At 41.5% G+C, this 17,971-nt stretch overlaps 1 protein-coding gene across 1 annotated transcript in view; it reads left to right on the top strand.

The window, feature by feature from the left end:
- The window catches only part of LOC134356744 (interleukin-1 receptor-associated kinase-like 2), a 68,460-nt gene that overhangs the window by 32,174 nt on the left and 18,315 nt on the right, over positions 1–17,971 (top strand). Inside the window, exons 4-10 of the mRNA XM_063067836.1 lie at positions 1,358–1,452; positions 3,492–3,686; positions 5,623–5,687; positions 7,481–7,595; positions 10,728–10,843; positions 16,671–16,881; positions 17,819–17,881. Coding sequence (XP_062923906.1) covers positions 1,358–1,452; positions 3,492–3,686; positions 5,623–5,687; positions 7,481–7,595; positions 10,728–10,843; positions 16,671–16,881; positions 17,819–17,881 — 860 coding nt within the window. The remainder of the gene's footprint in view (positions 1–1,357; positions 1,453–3,491; positions 3,687–5,622; positions 5,688–7,480; positions 7,596–10,727; positions 10,844–16,670; positions 16,882–17,818; positions 17,882–17,971) is intronic.

The raw sequence follows: 17,971 nt of genomic DNA, 5'->3' as shown, positions 1-17,971 counted from the left end.
TGCAGCGAGTTAACCAAAATCGCACACAATATTTCAAATTCTGCCTCAACAATGTCTTGTACAACTTCGACATAACATTCCATGAGACAATAAGACCATAAGACAAAGGAGCAGAAGTCAGCCATTCGGCCCATCGAGCTTGCTCCGCCATTTTATCATGAGCTGATCCATTCTCCCATTTAGTCCCACTCCCCCACCTTCTCACCAGAACCTTTGATGCACTGGCTACTCAGATACCTATCAATCTCTGCCTTAAATACACCCCGTGACTTGGCTTCCACTGCTGCCCGTGGCAACAAATTCCATAGATTCACCACCCTCTGACTAAAATAATCTCTTTGCATTTCTGTTCTGAATGGGCGCCCTTCAATCCTTAAGTCATGCCGTCTCGTACTAGACTCCCCCATCATGGGAAACAACTTTGCCACATCCACTCTGCCCATGCCTTTCAACATTTGAAATGTTTCCATCCCAAAGATATTAAAATATTAAGATACATCAAGAATAGTTAGAAATAAACTTTCTTTTAGGTTTTCAAGATAATTTAGAGGACAGCAGGACAGAGAGGAGAGTTAGAGGTCAGGTTTTGAGTTTAGCTATAGGGATGTGGCAGAATTAGAGGACAAGCCAGAGTCTAAGCCTCACTTTCGTGTTTGAAGGCCAACAATGTGGACGTAGTTGGATGTTGTGTCGGCATACCAGAGAGGATGTTTGAGGTCCCATCATTGGCAAGACTGGAGTTTCAGTCCTCATGCAGAGACTTCATTTGACAGGGACATCAAGTCATGTTTCAGTATCAAAGATCGAAGTGCAAAGATCAACTGGAAATCCAGATCGAAACACAAAGTTCGATCATAAGTCCAGAAGTCAAGGCCCCTTGGCCAGACCCCCAAGTCTGCAATTCTTTGCAAGTCTGCTGGGAAATTTGAAAGTCCAGTGTTTTTGAATCTACGACGCTGAAGGCCGCAGATAGTCTCTCCTGGAGTTAGAGCACTGTGTACGTGGTGTGGGTGGGAAGGAGGGAGGAAAGGAGTTTGTTTTGCTGTTATTTTGTTTCCTGTTGTGTTCTGTGTTGTTCTGCCAAGCATAGTGGGCATGTTATGTTGGCGCCGGACTGTGTGGCGACACTTGTGGGCTGTCCCCAGCACATCCTTAAGTTGTGCTGGTTGTTGATACAAATGACATATTTCACTATACATTTTGATGTGCATGTAATAAATCTGAATCTACCTGTAGAATATTTTATTGAATGTGCCTCTTACAGACTTAGAGTTGTGTAAACCAGTTCCAAATTAGAGTTCTGCCTTGTTATTTTGTTGTTGCTTCTTTTAACTATTATTTATTTTTTAACCTACAGTACACAAGCTTGATCTACTTCCTGGACCACCGAGCCCTCCTAGCTACTTGAACTCCAAGCTAAACTGTGACAAACTTGAAATACCATCAGGGATGGTAAGATTAGACAGAAATAACTATGAATTTTGGCATTTCAGTGAGTCTAGTTAAAATTTTCCAACAAATAGTGATTATTAAACATCCAAAGGAAACCATCAACACACTGGACATATGATTGACTAGAAGCTGGAAAGGACCATCTAAATGGCTACAAATGCAAGTCTGGGCTGTGTATTCTGCAGTGAGTAACTTGCCTCCTGACACCCCATAATGTGAAATTGGTTTATATTGTCTCATGTGCTGAGGTACAGTGAAAGGCTTTGTTTTGCATGCATCCAAACAGATAATTTCATTACAACGGTGCAGAATGCAACAATAGTGGAATGCAGAATAATGTGTTTGAATTACAGAGAAAGTACAATGCAAGCGGACAGTTGGCTGCAAGACCATAACGGGGTCATTTGAGAGGTCAAGTGCCCATCTTGTCATACAAGCAGACCGTTCAATAGACGTATAACAACAATGCAGAACCAGTTCTTGCGCCCAGTGGTACATGCTTTGAGGCTTTCTTTATATCTTCCACCTGATGGGAGGGAGGGGTGAGAAGAGAGAATGTCCAGGATGGATAGGGTCTTTGATAATGTTGGCTGCATTACCGAGGGAGTGAGAAGTGTTGACAGAGTCCATGGAGGGGAGATTGGTTTCTGTGACATGCTCAGCTGTGTCCACAACTCTTTGTAGTTTCTTGTGGTTTTGAGTGGAACAGTTGCTATACCAACCCATGATATATCCAAATAGGATCTTTTCTATGGTGCATCTATAAAAATTAGTGAGGGTCAATGAGGGCATGTCAAATTTCTTTCGTCACCTGAGGAAGTAGAGGTGCTTTTTTTACCGTAACATCTATGTATGTATATAGTTGGATCAGTACAAGCTATTGGCCATGTTTATTCCTAGGAACTAGCAAGTCTCGTCCCATTCAACCTCAGCACAGGTGATATAAATGTCAGTGTTTGCACTGCCCCCTTCTTGAAGTTAGTGACCCTCTCTTTTGTCTTGCTGACGATGAGGGAAAAGCTGTTGTCATGACACCATGTCACTAGGTGCTCCACCTCCTTCGATCCATCGTTACTTGAGATCCGGCCCGTTACGGTGGTGCCACCTACAGACTTGCAAGTGGGGTTACAGCAGCACCCAGCCCTGTGGTGTACAGGGAGTAGAGCAGGGGGCTGAGGCTGTGGTCTTGTGGGGAACCAGTGTTGAGAATAATCGTGGCGAAAGTGTTACTGCCTGTCCTTATTTATTGTGGTCTGTTGGTTAGAAAGTCAAGGATCCAGTTGGAAAGAGAATTTGAGTCCCATATCTAGAAGTTTGGTGATGGGTTTGCTTGGAAGTCAATAAATAACAGACTGATGTAGGTTTCTTTACTATGAATATTGCCAGGGAGGTGACATTACCATAAACCTGTGAATTGCAGTGTACTGAGGTTGTCTGAGAGGCTGGAGTTCATGTATACCATGACCAGCCTCTCAAAGCATTTCATAATGCTAGATGCCAGAGCCATGTGGCTATAATAATTAAGGTATATTATCTTATTTTTCTTAGCTACCGGGATGATAGGTGGGAACAGGTGTGAACCTCAAATTTAAGTAGGGAGAAGTTAAAAATGTCTGCCCCCCTCCCCCCAGCTGATCTGCACAGGATCTAAGGTTGTAGTCAGTGATCCCATCCAGGCCAAATGAAGCCTTCGCATTAGCTACAAAGTATTAATCAGGAGTGTGATGTAATATTCTCCACTTATGTGGCTGAGCATAGTTTCAACACTTAAGAAATTCAACACCAATTAGGTCAAAGCAGTCTGCTTGATTGGCTCCACTTTAAACATTCACTCCCTCCATCACTGGTACATTGTGGCTGCAATGTCTACCAAATACAAAATGCATTGCATTATCTCCTCTCAGTTTCTAACTCCGACTCTACATCCAATACTTCAGTGTTACCGGCTGTGTTCACTTAAAATTTGTATACATATATGGGTTGTACTTTGCAGTTCCCCTCCAAGACAGTATAATTTTTGTTTTGTTTACTTTGTTCAGGATGACATTAGCCACAGGCCCTACCAGGAAACAAATCAACCTGCTGAGATACTCAGCTGCATGTGGTCCTTGGTGCACTTGAAACAAGCCACTGATAATTTCAATGAAAATTTTAAGATTGGCCAAGGTACATTCGGCTGTGTCTACAAAGCCAACCGGTTCAATACTGACTATGCCATAAAACTGTTAAATAAGGTAAGTACCTTCTTTGTGTGTGAGAAGTGGCTTTGAGTGTTGCCAATGGGCAGCTTGCTTTTCACTATCTGAAAATAAATGGTGTATTGAGATATTACAAAGATACAGTAATTGGAGGAATGTTCAGTACAATGCTTGAGCAATCTGCAGTTTTACAAAATACATGAGGGGAAGTAGAAATTAATACTTGAGATCAAAGCATGTCTTTTAATAGATTTTCAGGTTAGGAGTGTGGAGGGAGACTGTTCCCACATACATCAAGTTAGACAGCAAGCTATCCCATCCTTGCAGATTTTAACTCATGGACTTCACCTGCAAAGACGCCTTCATTTTCTCACATCATCCCTCTATGGATAGATATGAGCTTCAGTCAGCAGAAGGCAACAATTAGGGGTGCTAAAGGGACAAATTCCAGGAGGAAAAGTTGGGAAGGCAGCATAGTTAGGGGGACAGTCCAGGATTTTGGGATGCCTTAGGAGTTTCCGAGTGACTCCACATGCACCACAGTTGTACTCATGGTCTGAAACAAAATTGGCTTGCCTTTCTTTGGATTTCTAGTTTTGGAGTCCACTTAGTGCGTTTTGTCATGAGCCCTGTGGATATCTCTCATCTGCCCAAGCTCAGAGAAAGTATTGTGAGCCAGGTGGGGAAGTCACTGCAGTCATTTTAACTACCAGCATGGTATTTTGTGCTGGGAAGGCATGGTTAAGATCAGCCCTTAGGAGTTTGTCTGAACAATAGAGCTTAGATTCTGGTTATATAAGAATCTGTTGGATTGAACAATATGTCCAGCTTTATTTATGCACATTTGCCACTACGTAATATCTCTCATGCAAACTTGAGTGTTTAGTCATCTTCCGCATTGTTCGACCTTCTGCTACAGAGCCTATTTACCTGTCAGTAGACACGGTGGCCGAATGACCTACTTTATACTGTCCAACTCTATGATCTTCTCTGTGGAGGAAGGACTGATGATTCAGGAGGCTGCATACCTTATAGTGAAAGGCAGACTATTTGGGAGTCAATGAACAACCTGACTCATAAGGCAAGCATGTGGATAATCACCGTGTAACTGATTCTTGGGGTTCTGAGCATTAGTTCTTGAAGCAGACTCAAAGAGCTGAATGGCCTAATTCTGCTCCTATGTTTTATAGTGTTGGCCTGAATAATTCAGTATTAAGTGGAATAGGAAGGACGTCCACCTAAGTTTTCTTTGCTAATCTTCCATCAGATTATTTCTACAATACATTAAAGTATATTATCTTATTTTTCTCCTCGATAAGTGATGTTCTGTTCAGGCTGGCAGTGGGCCTCTTTCTTCATCCCTAACGGCTATTTCCATTCTGTCTCTGGTAACTCTGGCCCAGGATCCTGATTCAGTTGGACTTCCAAACCCATTATAGAACGCCTCTTTGTAACATTATCCATCTTTGACTAAATTTAAGTTTTGCCTTCCTAGCCTTTATCTATTGAACTGTTTTGTTTTCTGTTTCAAATGCTTTGAGGTGTGTCAGTATGCATCCACCTCGTTGTGTGGAAAAAGCCCTCAGCAATTGTTTGCAGAAGTCTCCATTTTATCAGCTTGGCTTTTTGTGTTGATAAGAAGCATAGGTTTATTTATTTATTTATTATTATTATTGATTTCTGTATTTGCACAGTTTATTGAACACCCAAGTTTGGTGCAGTCTTCGTTGATTCTGTTATGGTTCTCATTCTGTGGATTTATTGAGCATGCCCACAAGAAAATGTATATGATAGCATATATGTACTTTGATAATAAATTTACTTTGAACTTTGAGGGGAGGGTTAAATTGATCCAAGAGCAAGTTAAAAGGTCCTCCCAAAATGATAGACCCAAGGGCTTTTTCTATGATGTGCTGTAATGTTTTATGTTCAATGCTCTATGTATTATAGTGTTGAGCTTTCTTTTGAACAGCTGCAAGACGTCAACTTGAAAAGCGCTCGGGAATTTTTTTGCAGAGAAGTTGAAAGTCTCTACCAGTAAGTACACTGTGGCTATGTGACAAGACATTAGTATGGCTTGAGTGATTTTTGTAATGAGAAAATGAAACCAACATGGTAGCTGCACCATTATAACTCGCATCCCTGACTCCTGATCTTAAATGTATTGCCTTGAGCGATACAGGGGTCAAGAAAATCAAGTGGGATTAGAGGGAATTCCTTCCATGGCCATGAGTAATGGGAATAACAAAATAAGATAAAGAGCCTAGGAGTAAATGTTTACCTATTGATTACCTCTACAGGGTTATACTTAAACTGATATCTTGCAATTTATCATTAGATAGAGAAAATGTTTTGGTAAGCTTGGCCTTAAAGTTGGCTCACTTATCTGTGCTTGGGTCATGTGTAATTGGGTTATTGTTGGCACATGTACCAAGATGTTGTCAAAAACTTTGTTTCCAGCTGTGGAAATCATCGCAAGTTGAGGTTGGGTGTATGTACCTCCCTGTATGTTCTGCTCATCAATCACTCAGCCTCCTGAATGATCCAGTTTCAGCTCCAACTCCTTAACATGGTCTATCAGAAGCTGTAGCTGGATGCAGTTCTTTCAGGTGTAGTCGTCAGGGACACTGGAGGTCTCCCTGCTTTCCAAATCCCACAAGGGAAGAATTCCAGCATCCTGTCTGGCTTCTCCACTGCCTTAAGTGTGCAATAGGAAAGAAATAAAAAATAAATAAATAAATAAAATTCTACCTGCAGCCTACACTCCTCCTTGCGGAAGCCTCAATAAGCCAAAGCCTCAACTCCCCACTCCAAGGCTGGCCTACTCATGCAATGGCCGCTCCACTTAAACCTAAATTCTTTTTATTGGTGCTTGCAAAGTACCTAATTATGCACAATCCAATGTCTCTCTGACAATGTGCTGACAGCCCCCATTGGCTTTTTTTAAACTCTTTCTCCCTCTACACAATCTGGTGTTTCTTCAGGACTGTGGTGTACAAAGTGTACCGAATGCCCCCACCTGCTTCTTTTAAGTTCTCTCTCCCCCTATGAAATCTAGTATCTCTTATAGACTATGACATGTAATATGGGCCGACTGCCCCCACTCGCCTCTTTTAAACTCTCTCTCCCTCTACACAATCTAGTGTCTCCTCAGAACAATGGCACACAAAATTATTTTAAAACTTTTTTTAAACAATGGCTTCTAATGTTTTCCCTATGACAAATGTTAATATTTCTGTTATCTTTCTCCATCACTTTTTGAATTAAATAATTTATATTTACAATTTTCCAATCTAATTGAACCTTCCGTGAATCTAAGCGACAAAATTACTTTAGCTTTTTTTCCGGCTCCTCAAAATGAGATGTATAAAGTAGAGAAACTTTGCGCAAAAGGATATAGAACATAGAACGCTACAGAGTAGTACAGGCCCTTCAGCCCATGATGTGTCGACCTTTCAACCTACTCAAAGATCAATCTAACCCTTCCTTCCTACATTGCTCTCAATTTTTCTATCATCCATGTGCCTAAGAGTTCCTCAAATGTCCCTAATGTACCTGATTCTACCACCACCCCTGGCAGGGCATTCTGTGCACCCACTGCTCTTTATGTTAAAAAAACTTACCCCTGACATCCCCCTGTACTTTCCTCCAATCACGTTACAATTATGTCCCCTTGTATTAGCCATTTCCACCCTGGTATCCACTTGATCTATGCTTCTTATTATCTTGTACACATGTGGAGGGTGTGATTTGCTGCTGCGGTGATGCCTAAAGAAATACTGGCTTCTTATTAAAGTTTGTTGAACTTAATTTTCCCTCTTGCTCCTCAGGTATCGGCACTCCAACATTATAGCCCTAGAAGGCTACTGTGCTGAAAATGATTCTTACTGCCTTATTTATCAGTATATGTCCAATGGCTCGCTTGAGAACAAGCTTCACTGCAAGGTAAGCTGCTGTTCTTTTATTCCTAAGTAAAGTAAATCAAAAGGAATATGCCTGTGATTGTATAACTCTTCACCCAATGGTCATTTACAGTGAGAACATTTGCATTCCTCTCTATAATCTGATGAATTTCAATAAACAATACTTCGGAGCCTTAGCAGCTATTTGGCGTAAATACTTAAGGAAAGGAGGATTTTTATTTCAGTAGAAGATCAATGAATCTCCGTTTCCTAAAGCACATCACAGTTTTTAAAAAAAAGCTTTTTTGAAGTGCCATCCTTGTTTTAACAGAGGGAAACAGTAGCTGACTGGTTTACAGCAATGATTTATTTCAAGATGTTCGTGAACAACTATTACCCAGGACACCTAAATCTGCTATCAAACCTTATTCTGAACATCCCTCTCTGTGTGTCCAATGCAATGGAAGCTTTGATTCCATTTGAATCTCATTAGAATTCCCATTGGTTGAAGTACGAAAACTAATAAAAAAAAACTTGCAGATGCTGGAGATCAGTAATAAAAACAGAAAGTATTGGAAGCACTCATTTGTCAGGCATCATCTGCAGAGCAGTAAATTAATTTTTCTGATCAAGGCCTTTTTGTCACAACTGGGAAAGAGAGAAAATACACTCTTTATTAGGTACACCTGTACACCTGCTCAATAATTCAAATATCTAATCAACCAAACGTGTGGTAGCAACTCAATGTATAAAAGCATGCAGACATTCTCAGTTGTTAAAATGCTTTCATAGAAATTGGATTACTGTGCGAAACAGGTATTTAATTTTGATGATTGGGAAGCCAGCAAAGAGATCGTGAAACTGGAATATGCTTGTTTTATCTTTATTGTGGCTTACTCCTTTTAAGAAGCAGTAGCACCTGGCCTGGGCATTTCAGACAGCAGCAACAGCATTCACGAGCAACCCCAGGGGAGATAGGTCAGCAGTAGTAAATCAGTTCTGAAAATGAGGTCATACTGGTGGCGGGGGTTACAAAAGAAGTGACGTGTGAGAGGCAATATCGGAGGAGGAGAGTAGATGAAACTGCCAAAGCTCTCAATGGCACGGACTAGCTCCGAACGCTCGAAGGATGGGAAGAACTTACTAAACAATCAGAAGGATATCAACGATCAGTGGAGAGAGCACATTCAAGAAATTCTTAACCAGAACAGCACTGCTGAACCAGAGGTTACTAACCAAATCCTCCAGAGACCTGTGAGAGAAGACATGGGGGAACCTCCCAGTATGGAGGAGGTCCTTGATGCCACCAGGAGCCTGAAACACAGAACAAAGCCACTGTTCCTGATGAGATTTCAGCAGAGATCCTTAAGGACGGTGGACCAGCTTAAGGGTCTGCTGGTCCTGAAGGTCTGGGAAAAGGAACAGCTGCCCTCAGAGCTCAGGGATGCTCTAATAGAGACCATATTCGAGAAGGGAGACAAGGCAGATTGTAGCAATTACAGAGGCATCTCCCTCCTGTCCACAACAGGCAAAGTGCTTGCACATATCCTTGTCAACCGACTCCTTCTGCTACCTGAAGAAGTACTCCGTGAGTCACAGTGTGGTTGCTACCCATCTAGAGGTACCGCAAACATGATTTTCACAGCAGGCCAATTATGGGAAAATGCCATGAACAAAGAGAATCCTTGTACTTGTCTTTCATTAATTTATCAAAGGCATTTGATACAGTAGACCTCCAAGCATTCTAGCGTGTACTATCAAGACATGGCTGTCCTGACAAGGACTTATGGATACTGAGGCTGTTGCATGCTGGTATGTGCTCAGTACATCTCCAGTGTATCCTGAATGCCTTTGCCAAGGTATACAGGGCCCTAGATCTTGTTTTGAATATAAAAAAGACGCAGGTCCTATATCAGCCATTGCCGAAGCAGCCATTCATCTAGTCCTTCATAAAAGTTCGCGATATCATGCTTGAAAATGTAAACCACTTTCCCTACTTTGGCAATATTCTCTCCTCAAAAGCAGGCGTCGACTCAAAGATCAAACAACACCGGAGTAGTGCGAGTGAAGCCTATGCAACATTAAGGAAAAGAGTCTTTGAAGATTGTGCCCTACAGGTTCAAACAAAACCTTTGGTCTATAAAGCAGTAATCTTTCCAACATTACTGTATGGAGCTGAATCATGGACCATGTACAGCAAACACCTAAAAACTCTGAAACAATACCACCAAAGAATTGAGGATCAGCTGGAAGGACAGGCACACTAACACCAGCATAGTGGAGGACGCCATCAAGAACAGCATCTCCACCACGATAAAGCAATACCAACTCCGATGGATAGGTCATGTCATTCAGATACCTAGTTCACATCTCCCCAAACAGTTCCTTCACTCCCAGTTGAAGGAAGATCAGCAAGCCCCTGGTGAGCAAAGGAAACGCTTCAAAGATATAAAAATCAGCCTGAAGAAATTCAACATTCCATCTAAACACTGGGAAGACATTGCACTCAATCGATGCACCTGTGGGAAGTATTACATGAGAATGACCTCCTCTGTGCCACAGAGAAAAAGTGGCAACTGTGAAAGAAGAGAATGAACAACCAAAAGATCCAAACATTAACTACAGCCACCACTTACACGTGTCCACATTGCAGTAGAAAATGTGGGTCCCGGATCAGGCTCTACAGCCACCCGAGGACCTACCAATAGACAATCACTTGAGACCATCTTACTCAACTCGAATTATTACACTATCCTCCCCAGTAGTTGTTATCAGCTAACAGAAACCTTCATCTGTACCAAGACTTGACAGCAACATTTACAGTGGGTTATTTTTACCACAGAAAATCACATCTTGTTGGGGATGGGAGTTAGATCATGTAAACTTCAGCATGATGTATTCCTTGCTGAGCTGTAAGTTAGTTATGAAGTTATGAACTTTTGATCCAATCTCTGCTGATAAGTAATTAATGAGTATCATGCACATTGAAGACATCATCAACCTTGTGGAATATGGATGGTGTATGACACCTGCATTGGTGTGAGTTGTGACTGGAAATAATCTTCAAAGGGAAATGGGTGCTTACACTTTAAAACAGGCCCTAGGTTACCATTTATCCATAACAGTCTTCCTTTTTCTTTTTCTAATCCAGTTTAAAAAATCTCTTCTGTTTCAGAATCCTGCTGATGTGATTTTATGGGAAGCACGTATTAAGATTGCAGTTGGAACAGCAAGGGCAATACAATACCTGCATCAGTGCGATGTACCGCTAATTCATGGAAATATTAAAAGGTAGGATTGTAGCAGAACTTCTGGTTCAGATCCAGATTTATTTATCACATGCACATTGAAACTTACAGTGAAATGTGTCCTTTACGTTAATAACCAACACACCGAAGGATGTACTGGGCGCAGCCTGGAAGTATTGCCACGCTTTCTGACGCCAACGCAGCATGCCTGAAATGTTCAGCAAAACAGCACAGAACACTACAAACCAGAACATAGCAAGCAGCAAAGCAACAACAGTGAAAGGAGACCCGTTCCTCCCTCTCTCCCATCTACCAAACACATACATAATCCTTTAAATTACTTGTGCTCTAATTGGAAGAGTAATGAGCAAAGCTTCCAGGTATGTAGCACTAAACATATATACACCATATACATTCAGTGGCTACTTTATTAGGTACACCTGGACACCTGCTGCTTGTTAATGCACATACCTAATCAGTCAATCATGTGGCAGCAACTCAGTACGTAAAAGCATGCAGACATGGTCAAAAGGTTCAACTGATATTCAGGCTAAACATCAGAATGAGGAAGAAACGTGATCTATGCAATGATTGTTGGTGCCAGACAGGGTAGTCTGAGTATCTCAGAAACTGCGGATCACCTGGGGTTTTCTCATACAACAGTCACTACAGTTTACAGAGAATGGTGTGGAGAAACAAAAATCATCCAGTTGTGGGTGAGAATGCCTTGTTAATGGGAGAGGTCAGAGAAGAACACCAGACTAGGTCAAGTTGACAGGAAGGCGACAGTAACACAGATAACCACACGTTACAACAGTGGTGTGCAGAAGAACATCTCTGCACACACAGCATATTGAACCTGGAAGTGGGTGGACTACACCAGCAGTGGATGACAACGAACGAACGTACTCAGTGGCCACTTTATTAGGTACAGGAAGCATGTAATTAAGTGGCCACTGAGGGCATATACACTGAAGGCAAATGCACCACTCAGATTCTGAAATTCAACAGGTTGCAAAATGTAATCTCTGCTGTAGAGCAGATTTAGTGCTGCTGGTCACAGATGAATTTACAGGCTGTAGTTTTGAGAATCAGCAGAAATGAGAAAATGTGAAGTGCTCCCATCCTCCAGCGTGTTTTCCCAGACTTTCTTCATAATCTGCTTCTGAAGGTATGAACCCTGTTGAATGCTGTTAGCATTCTGCTGCCTCACCCATACAGTTAATTTTCTTCCTTACAATGATTAACAACCAGATCTTCTTTTACTTTTGAAGCAGTGTTGTGCGTTTCCCAAGATTCTTCCTCAAAATCCCGTTAAATTCATAGGGTTCCCAAGTTGTGCTGAGTTTTCATTTTTTCCTGTAGGATTTAGGTGTATATTGTTATTTTTCTTGTGATGTAGCTTTCCTATGCTTGCTTGTATTAAATAATCACCTATGTACTTGTAATTGTTCAGTGAATTTTTCAGTAATTACGAGACAGTTGCTTCTGTTTTTCTGTAGAGACTTTATAGTTTACAGTAGCATGTGTCAGGTTACTTCAGTCTGGCTATTTTATAGGTTAATTGCTACCAATGGAAATTTGGTTAACTCTAGTCTGAGTAGAAGATAACCATGACTGCTTTTTCATTTGTCTTGGCTCCTCTTTCATGTTCCTCTTCCACTCATAACACTTAATGAAATGATAATTAGCAATAAGTTTTATACATCATTCATAACTTCTAGAGAACCTATGGTTCGCAAAAGTATCAGGATCCAACACTTCTTAAGCCTATCCTTTGAGTATACCTGAACTGATACAGGTTTGATGGAATCACTCAAGATTTATTGCACGGTGTAGCCAAGAACTTTTAAAGTCTTTTAGTTGAACGTATGTAAACTAGTAAAGTCTGGGTTAGAGAAAGCTCTGCAGCCAGACACATAGAGAGGGAGATGGCAGCTTCCATCACTTCCAGTGGGTGGTAATGACGGAGGCCATAGGACCCAGATGGTGTGCAAACACATGGAGTAGGCACTGTTGGTCCACAGTTATCACCCACACTCACGAATCCAGCCAAAGTGTACTCCTGAACTCCACACCACATCACCAAGTGGCTGCACCCTTCTCCCCGACCTATGTTATGCCAGGCCCTCTTGGGCAGTTCCTCCACTCGCAGCCATGAGGTCACGAGAGCCGGCAGAGAGCAGTGTTTCGCAATAGGATTGCTGATGCAGGGTCCAGGCGTTGCAGAATGTAGCAGTGGTTTGCACTGGTGTCTCACCACACGGGTTCCCAGAACAGCAACATGCAATAGTGGGAGGGGAGGTGTTGGTTCCAGGTTCCGAGCATAACAGCATCCAGGCATCCGTTTTGAAGTACAGTGAAGTATACATCTGTGGGAGTACAACAGGACTCGACGGTGAAGAGCACTATACAACTCAGTGTTATGTCGGTATTGTTCAGATGGGTATTATCAAAGATTTTTATCTACTTTGCCAATCAGGTGTACCAAACAGTACTGTGTACGGTATTGGAAGCTTGGATATCTGTGTATTGTAGTAACTTTTAATCTGGTTTCTCAACCTACCAAAGCCAACCCATGCCTCCTACTTCATAGCTTGCCTTGTTTCACATTGAACTAAATTTCTCTCAATCTGTATGTGAGATTATAATTTCATAATATAATGTCACATTATGATCACTCTTTCCAAAAGGGCCCTTAAGTAATGAATATTTCTCATTGCACATTATTGGATCCAAAATAGGTTGTACCTTTAATGGTTTCTCAATTCAGTGATCAAGAACAAAGAACGTATAGGACATTACAGAACAGTACATGCCCTTTGGTCCACAATGTTGTGCTGACCTTTTAACCTTCTCTAGGATAAATCTAACCTTTCCCTCCTACAACAGCCCTTCAGTTTCTATCATGCAGCTAACTATGTAAGAGTTGTTTAAATGTCCCTAATGTGTCTGCCCCTACCACCACCCTGGCAGGGTATTTCAGATATCCACCACTCTGTTTAATAAAAACCTCTGACATTTCCCCTTTACTTTACCTCAATCACCTTAAAATTATGCCCCCTCGTATTAGCCATTTCTGCCCTGGGAAAAAAAAATCTGTCTATCCACTCAATTTCTGCCTCTTGCTGTACATTTCTATCAAGTCATCTCTCAGAAAAGAAAACTATCTTTTATAAACTTGCATTATCATTTATTTCCCAAGGTGATTTCCACCTCTTGTGATTTCCTAGCTGATTCGACTTGATATCCCTGGCTAACATCCTTTCTGTTCACTGGTTTATCTCATCTTTTAATATAAAGGCTATTCCTCATCTTTTTCCATTTTGCCTATTATCTAAGAGATAAGAATCCTGAAATTTAATTCCCAATCATGGTTATTCTGCAACTATATCAGTTGACAGTTATAAATCACTCCTATTTATTTTTATTGGTATCAAACTTAAGCAAAAAGTAAACTTCCCAAGCTTAAATGCCTCTCTGGACACAGTGCTATGCACAATTTATTCATCCTTCATGTAGCCTCCGTTTAATGCTTACATAGACTACCTGGTGGACAATTGCAAGAGTTGATTTGCTTCCTGAGTACCCTCAAATCTGTTTTACTCATAGCCACCCCAACTCCTCCAGTCTTCCATAACTAACCAATTCTGCAGTACTTGTTGCAGGAGGGTAACTACTCCTGGAACAAAGTGTCCTCGTAATGTGCCCCTTTCCTGAACACTGCCATGTCCAAAACCCAGTCACAAGTTCATCAGCTCTGAATGCAAGTTCCTAGACCTGCAAACATCTACCACTGGCATTATTGCTGTAAGCTCCTATGTTCTGTTGATGCAGCAGATTGACTACACTGCAAAACCTGACTTGATTTCTTTTTACATTTTAGTTTATTCAGTTCTTTAAATATAAAGTTATAGTTCAGCTATTATCTTATGGAATTGCCTTCCTTTAGAAAGTAAGATCCTGTACTTTGGGGGCACTGAATGCTGTGTCAAAATGAGCTGTGCCTCAGCTGAACCTACTCAGTTTGGGGATTTGTGATGTAGCTGAAATGATAATGTAATCCCCATTCCACATATTCAGAGTGACACAGTTTTTCACCTCGAGATGAGATTTCCAAAATAAAACAATATTCTTATTAATTTTCACTATTCGTTGAGAATTTGGGAAGACCTCTTCTTTAGTACTATTTAATATTCAATGGTAATTGTAGACATCAAGTGTCATGTTGCTGAGATGCATCCTAGGATCTGCTGGGACATATCAGTGATGTAATCTGGGGTCACTGGGTGTTTTGGGTCTTTTAACATCAGACTACCCTCACCCAGGTGACCGAGCCATTGTTGACCAGGCCCTGGCTTGTGTCCCAGCAGCATTGGTCTATGGAACACTCCTCTTGATCCATAGCCATCTGGAGGCTTGCTTAGCAGCCTCTGTGACAGTCCTGATGGCTCTTTTCTTTGCAGCCCCTGTAATGCCAAGGAGAGAGTAGGTTCTGTAGAGTGTACAGCCAACATAACCTCTATACTCTACCTCACTACCAAAGGCTTGCATTATGCCATCCACCCCTGACTCTGGCACCACTCTACCAGCTCCTGGTATTTGATTTTCTTACTCTTGAACATCTCCTCAATCAGGTCTTCCCAAGGCACTATTAATTATACCAGGACCACCTGCTTCAAGGTTTCTGACAGAACATCCATTATCACACCTCAGTGATGTTGGTGTGATGAGGTCAGGGAACTCTAATTGCTTGCCAAGATTGACTTCTAGTTGCCAGTCAGACACCGTGGCGAGCAAGCCTGTTGGCGATCTGGGCTGAGGCTATGGTTGGTCTCCAGCTTTGACAAAGCTATTCTCCCAGGGCTTTTAGGCAGCTGCTGAGGATGTGTTCCAGGGTCCCTCTGCCAGGGTAGAGAGGACATGATGGCGCCTCACTTTTGCCCCAAGCAGAAAGGTTCATTGGACTAGGCAGAACGTCATCCACAGCTTGGATGCGAGGGTTTCTGCTGTCAGATGTTGGACCAGGAGACCTTCTGCTTCAGCGCACCCTCCCATCTTGTCCAAACTCCCTCTGCCCCTTCCTTGAAAGCTGCTTGCACCTCTTCCTGGACTAGTTTGTGTCTGTCCCTGCCCTGGGCCCTGTCGAAGTGGGTTGAAGGGAAGCTGCCCAGCCCTGCCTAACCAGATGCCACTGTCCCTACCAGATGCCTGTGTCTCAGATGCAATTCAGCCATCTCCCCTATGTCCTTGGCCTTCCACTTCCTGCCTGTCCGGACATCAGTGGCTGCTGATGAGGCTTTGGGGTTTCTGGAATCTCTGTATAGCAGCAATTCTCTTCACAGGAAACCATGAACTCCTTGTTCAGGCTGTTGAAGGGAAGCTGCAGTTTATTTCTCTTCCCATAGAGACAGGAATGTTGTTCAAACTATGTGGGAGGCTGAGCCCTCTTCAAAGGTAACCATTGATCTTTCTTTCAAGAGCCTCAACTGGTGACATGGCTACCTCATATACCAGCACAGGCCAGAGGATTCAGGTAGATCCAGGCCTTGAACTTGCCAGGGAGGCCTGACTTGTCCACACTGGTGAGACAGACTTCTAACTCCTTGGTGGTCTTCTGGATGGCAGCTGCATCTCTTAGGCTGCAGTCAGCGAGCTTCCTCAGGCTCTTGACTGGTTTCTCAGAGATGGTTGTGATAGCAATACCATTCAAGGAGATATTTTTTAGTAGTATTTAATATTTAATGGTAACTGTAGACATCAAGTATCAAAACATACTGAGCATCCAAGAATATAACTGGAAGTTTAAGGCTATGATTTAGTTTAATTAACATAATAATTATATTTGATAAAATGTCTTCTTTCTGCAGTTCAAATATCCTGCTAGATGAATATTTTACACCAAAATTGGGAGACTTTGGGCTGGTGAAGATGGGCCCTCTTAGCACAGATGCAAGTCAGATCAACAGCCATACCACATTAAAGACCAAGACGTTACAGGGACATCTAGCCTACTTACCAGATGAGTTTGTACGACACAGATGGCTGTCTGAAAAAATTGACACCTTCAGTTTTGGAATAGTAAGTGGTTTCTGTATAATGTTTTTGATTATTAATTAAATTAATCTGCTCTCAGGTAATCTTGGGTAAGGTTTCATTCAGAATGATAATGATAGGCTTCCAGCTTCCTTTTGAATATTAACGTATTTGCATAAAATAACATTGGGAATTTTGAAGCTTAATTTGGGGAGACATCAGAATCTATTTCCTTTGGGGCGGAAGGCAACAAAAATATAAAATGCTGGAAACACTGAGTAGGTGAGGCAGTATGCATGGAAAGAGAAGCAGTGATGCTTCAAGTGGAAAACCCTTTGTCAGATAATTCTTTATTAACTGTATTTCTCTTTGGTGTCTTACTACAGAGGGCAGAACTTTATATTTATTTTCATTCAACAGAGGAAACTTGAATATAATTCAGATCTTCCATTTTTTTTTGCATTTTCTATCCGACATAACATTGCAATCCATGGATCTACTGAGGTTCCATACTGCAGTTTGAAAACTGGTGTATTTGCAGCTTGACAGTGAACATAAATACTCTGTGAGAGGGTGCATTGTGAAATGCAGTGAGTCACGATAAAAAGTCACGGAATGTTATTAAAAAAACAATGAAAATATTACAGGGTAGTAGGTGTAAACATATTCTTTTAGTAGAAATACTTTTAAAATATCTGATTGTACTTCACAGTTTTAAAAACAATATGAGAACTCAGTTATTTGAATGAATACCTGTACCTCAGGTTCTAATTGGTTTGACTCCATCCAGGGCTTTCACTGACACAAACCCACCTTTAAGCATTCAATGAGATTGTGAGACTCTACCCACAATATACCTGTCCCTTCCTTCATTCTTTAGAGAGAAGAATCAATATACCATGTTTTAAAATCATGATTATTTCATCCTTGTGCTTTTTCCATAATTCTTTAAGGCTCAAGTGCCATTATAATTTTATCACAGGTCCTTGCTGAAATTCTGACTGGTATGAAAGCGGTGGATGACAGCAAGCAACCAGCATTTCTGGTAAGAAGTGATAATATACAATTAGGTTTCACAGGGGATGTACATTGACACCGTTCTGCTAAGTGATAATACGAGGGGTGATTGATAAGA

This window comes from Mobula hypostoma, chromosome 15, assembly GCF_963921235.1.
Source record: "Mobula hypostoma chromosome 15, sMobHyp1.1, whole genome shotgun sequence".
Lineage (NCBI taxonomy): Eukaryota > Metazoa > Chordata > Chondrichthyes > Myliobatiformes > Myliobatidae > Mobula > Mobula hypostoma.
This window is presented reverse-complemented; position numbering and strand designations above follow the sequence as displayed.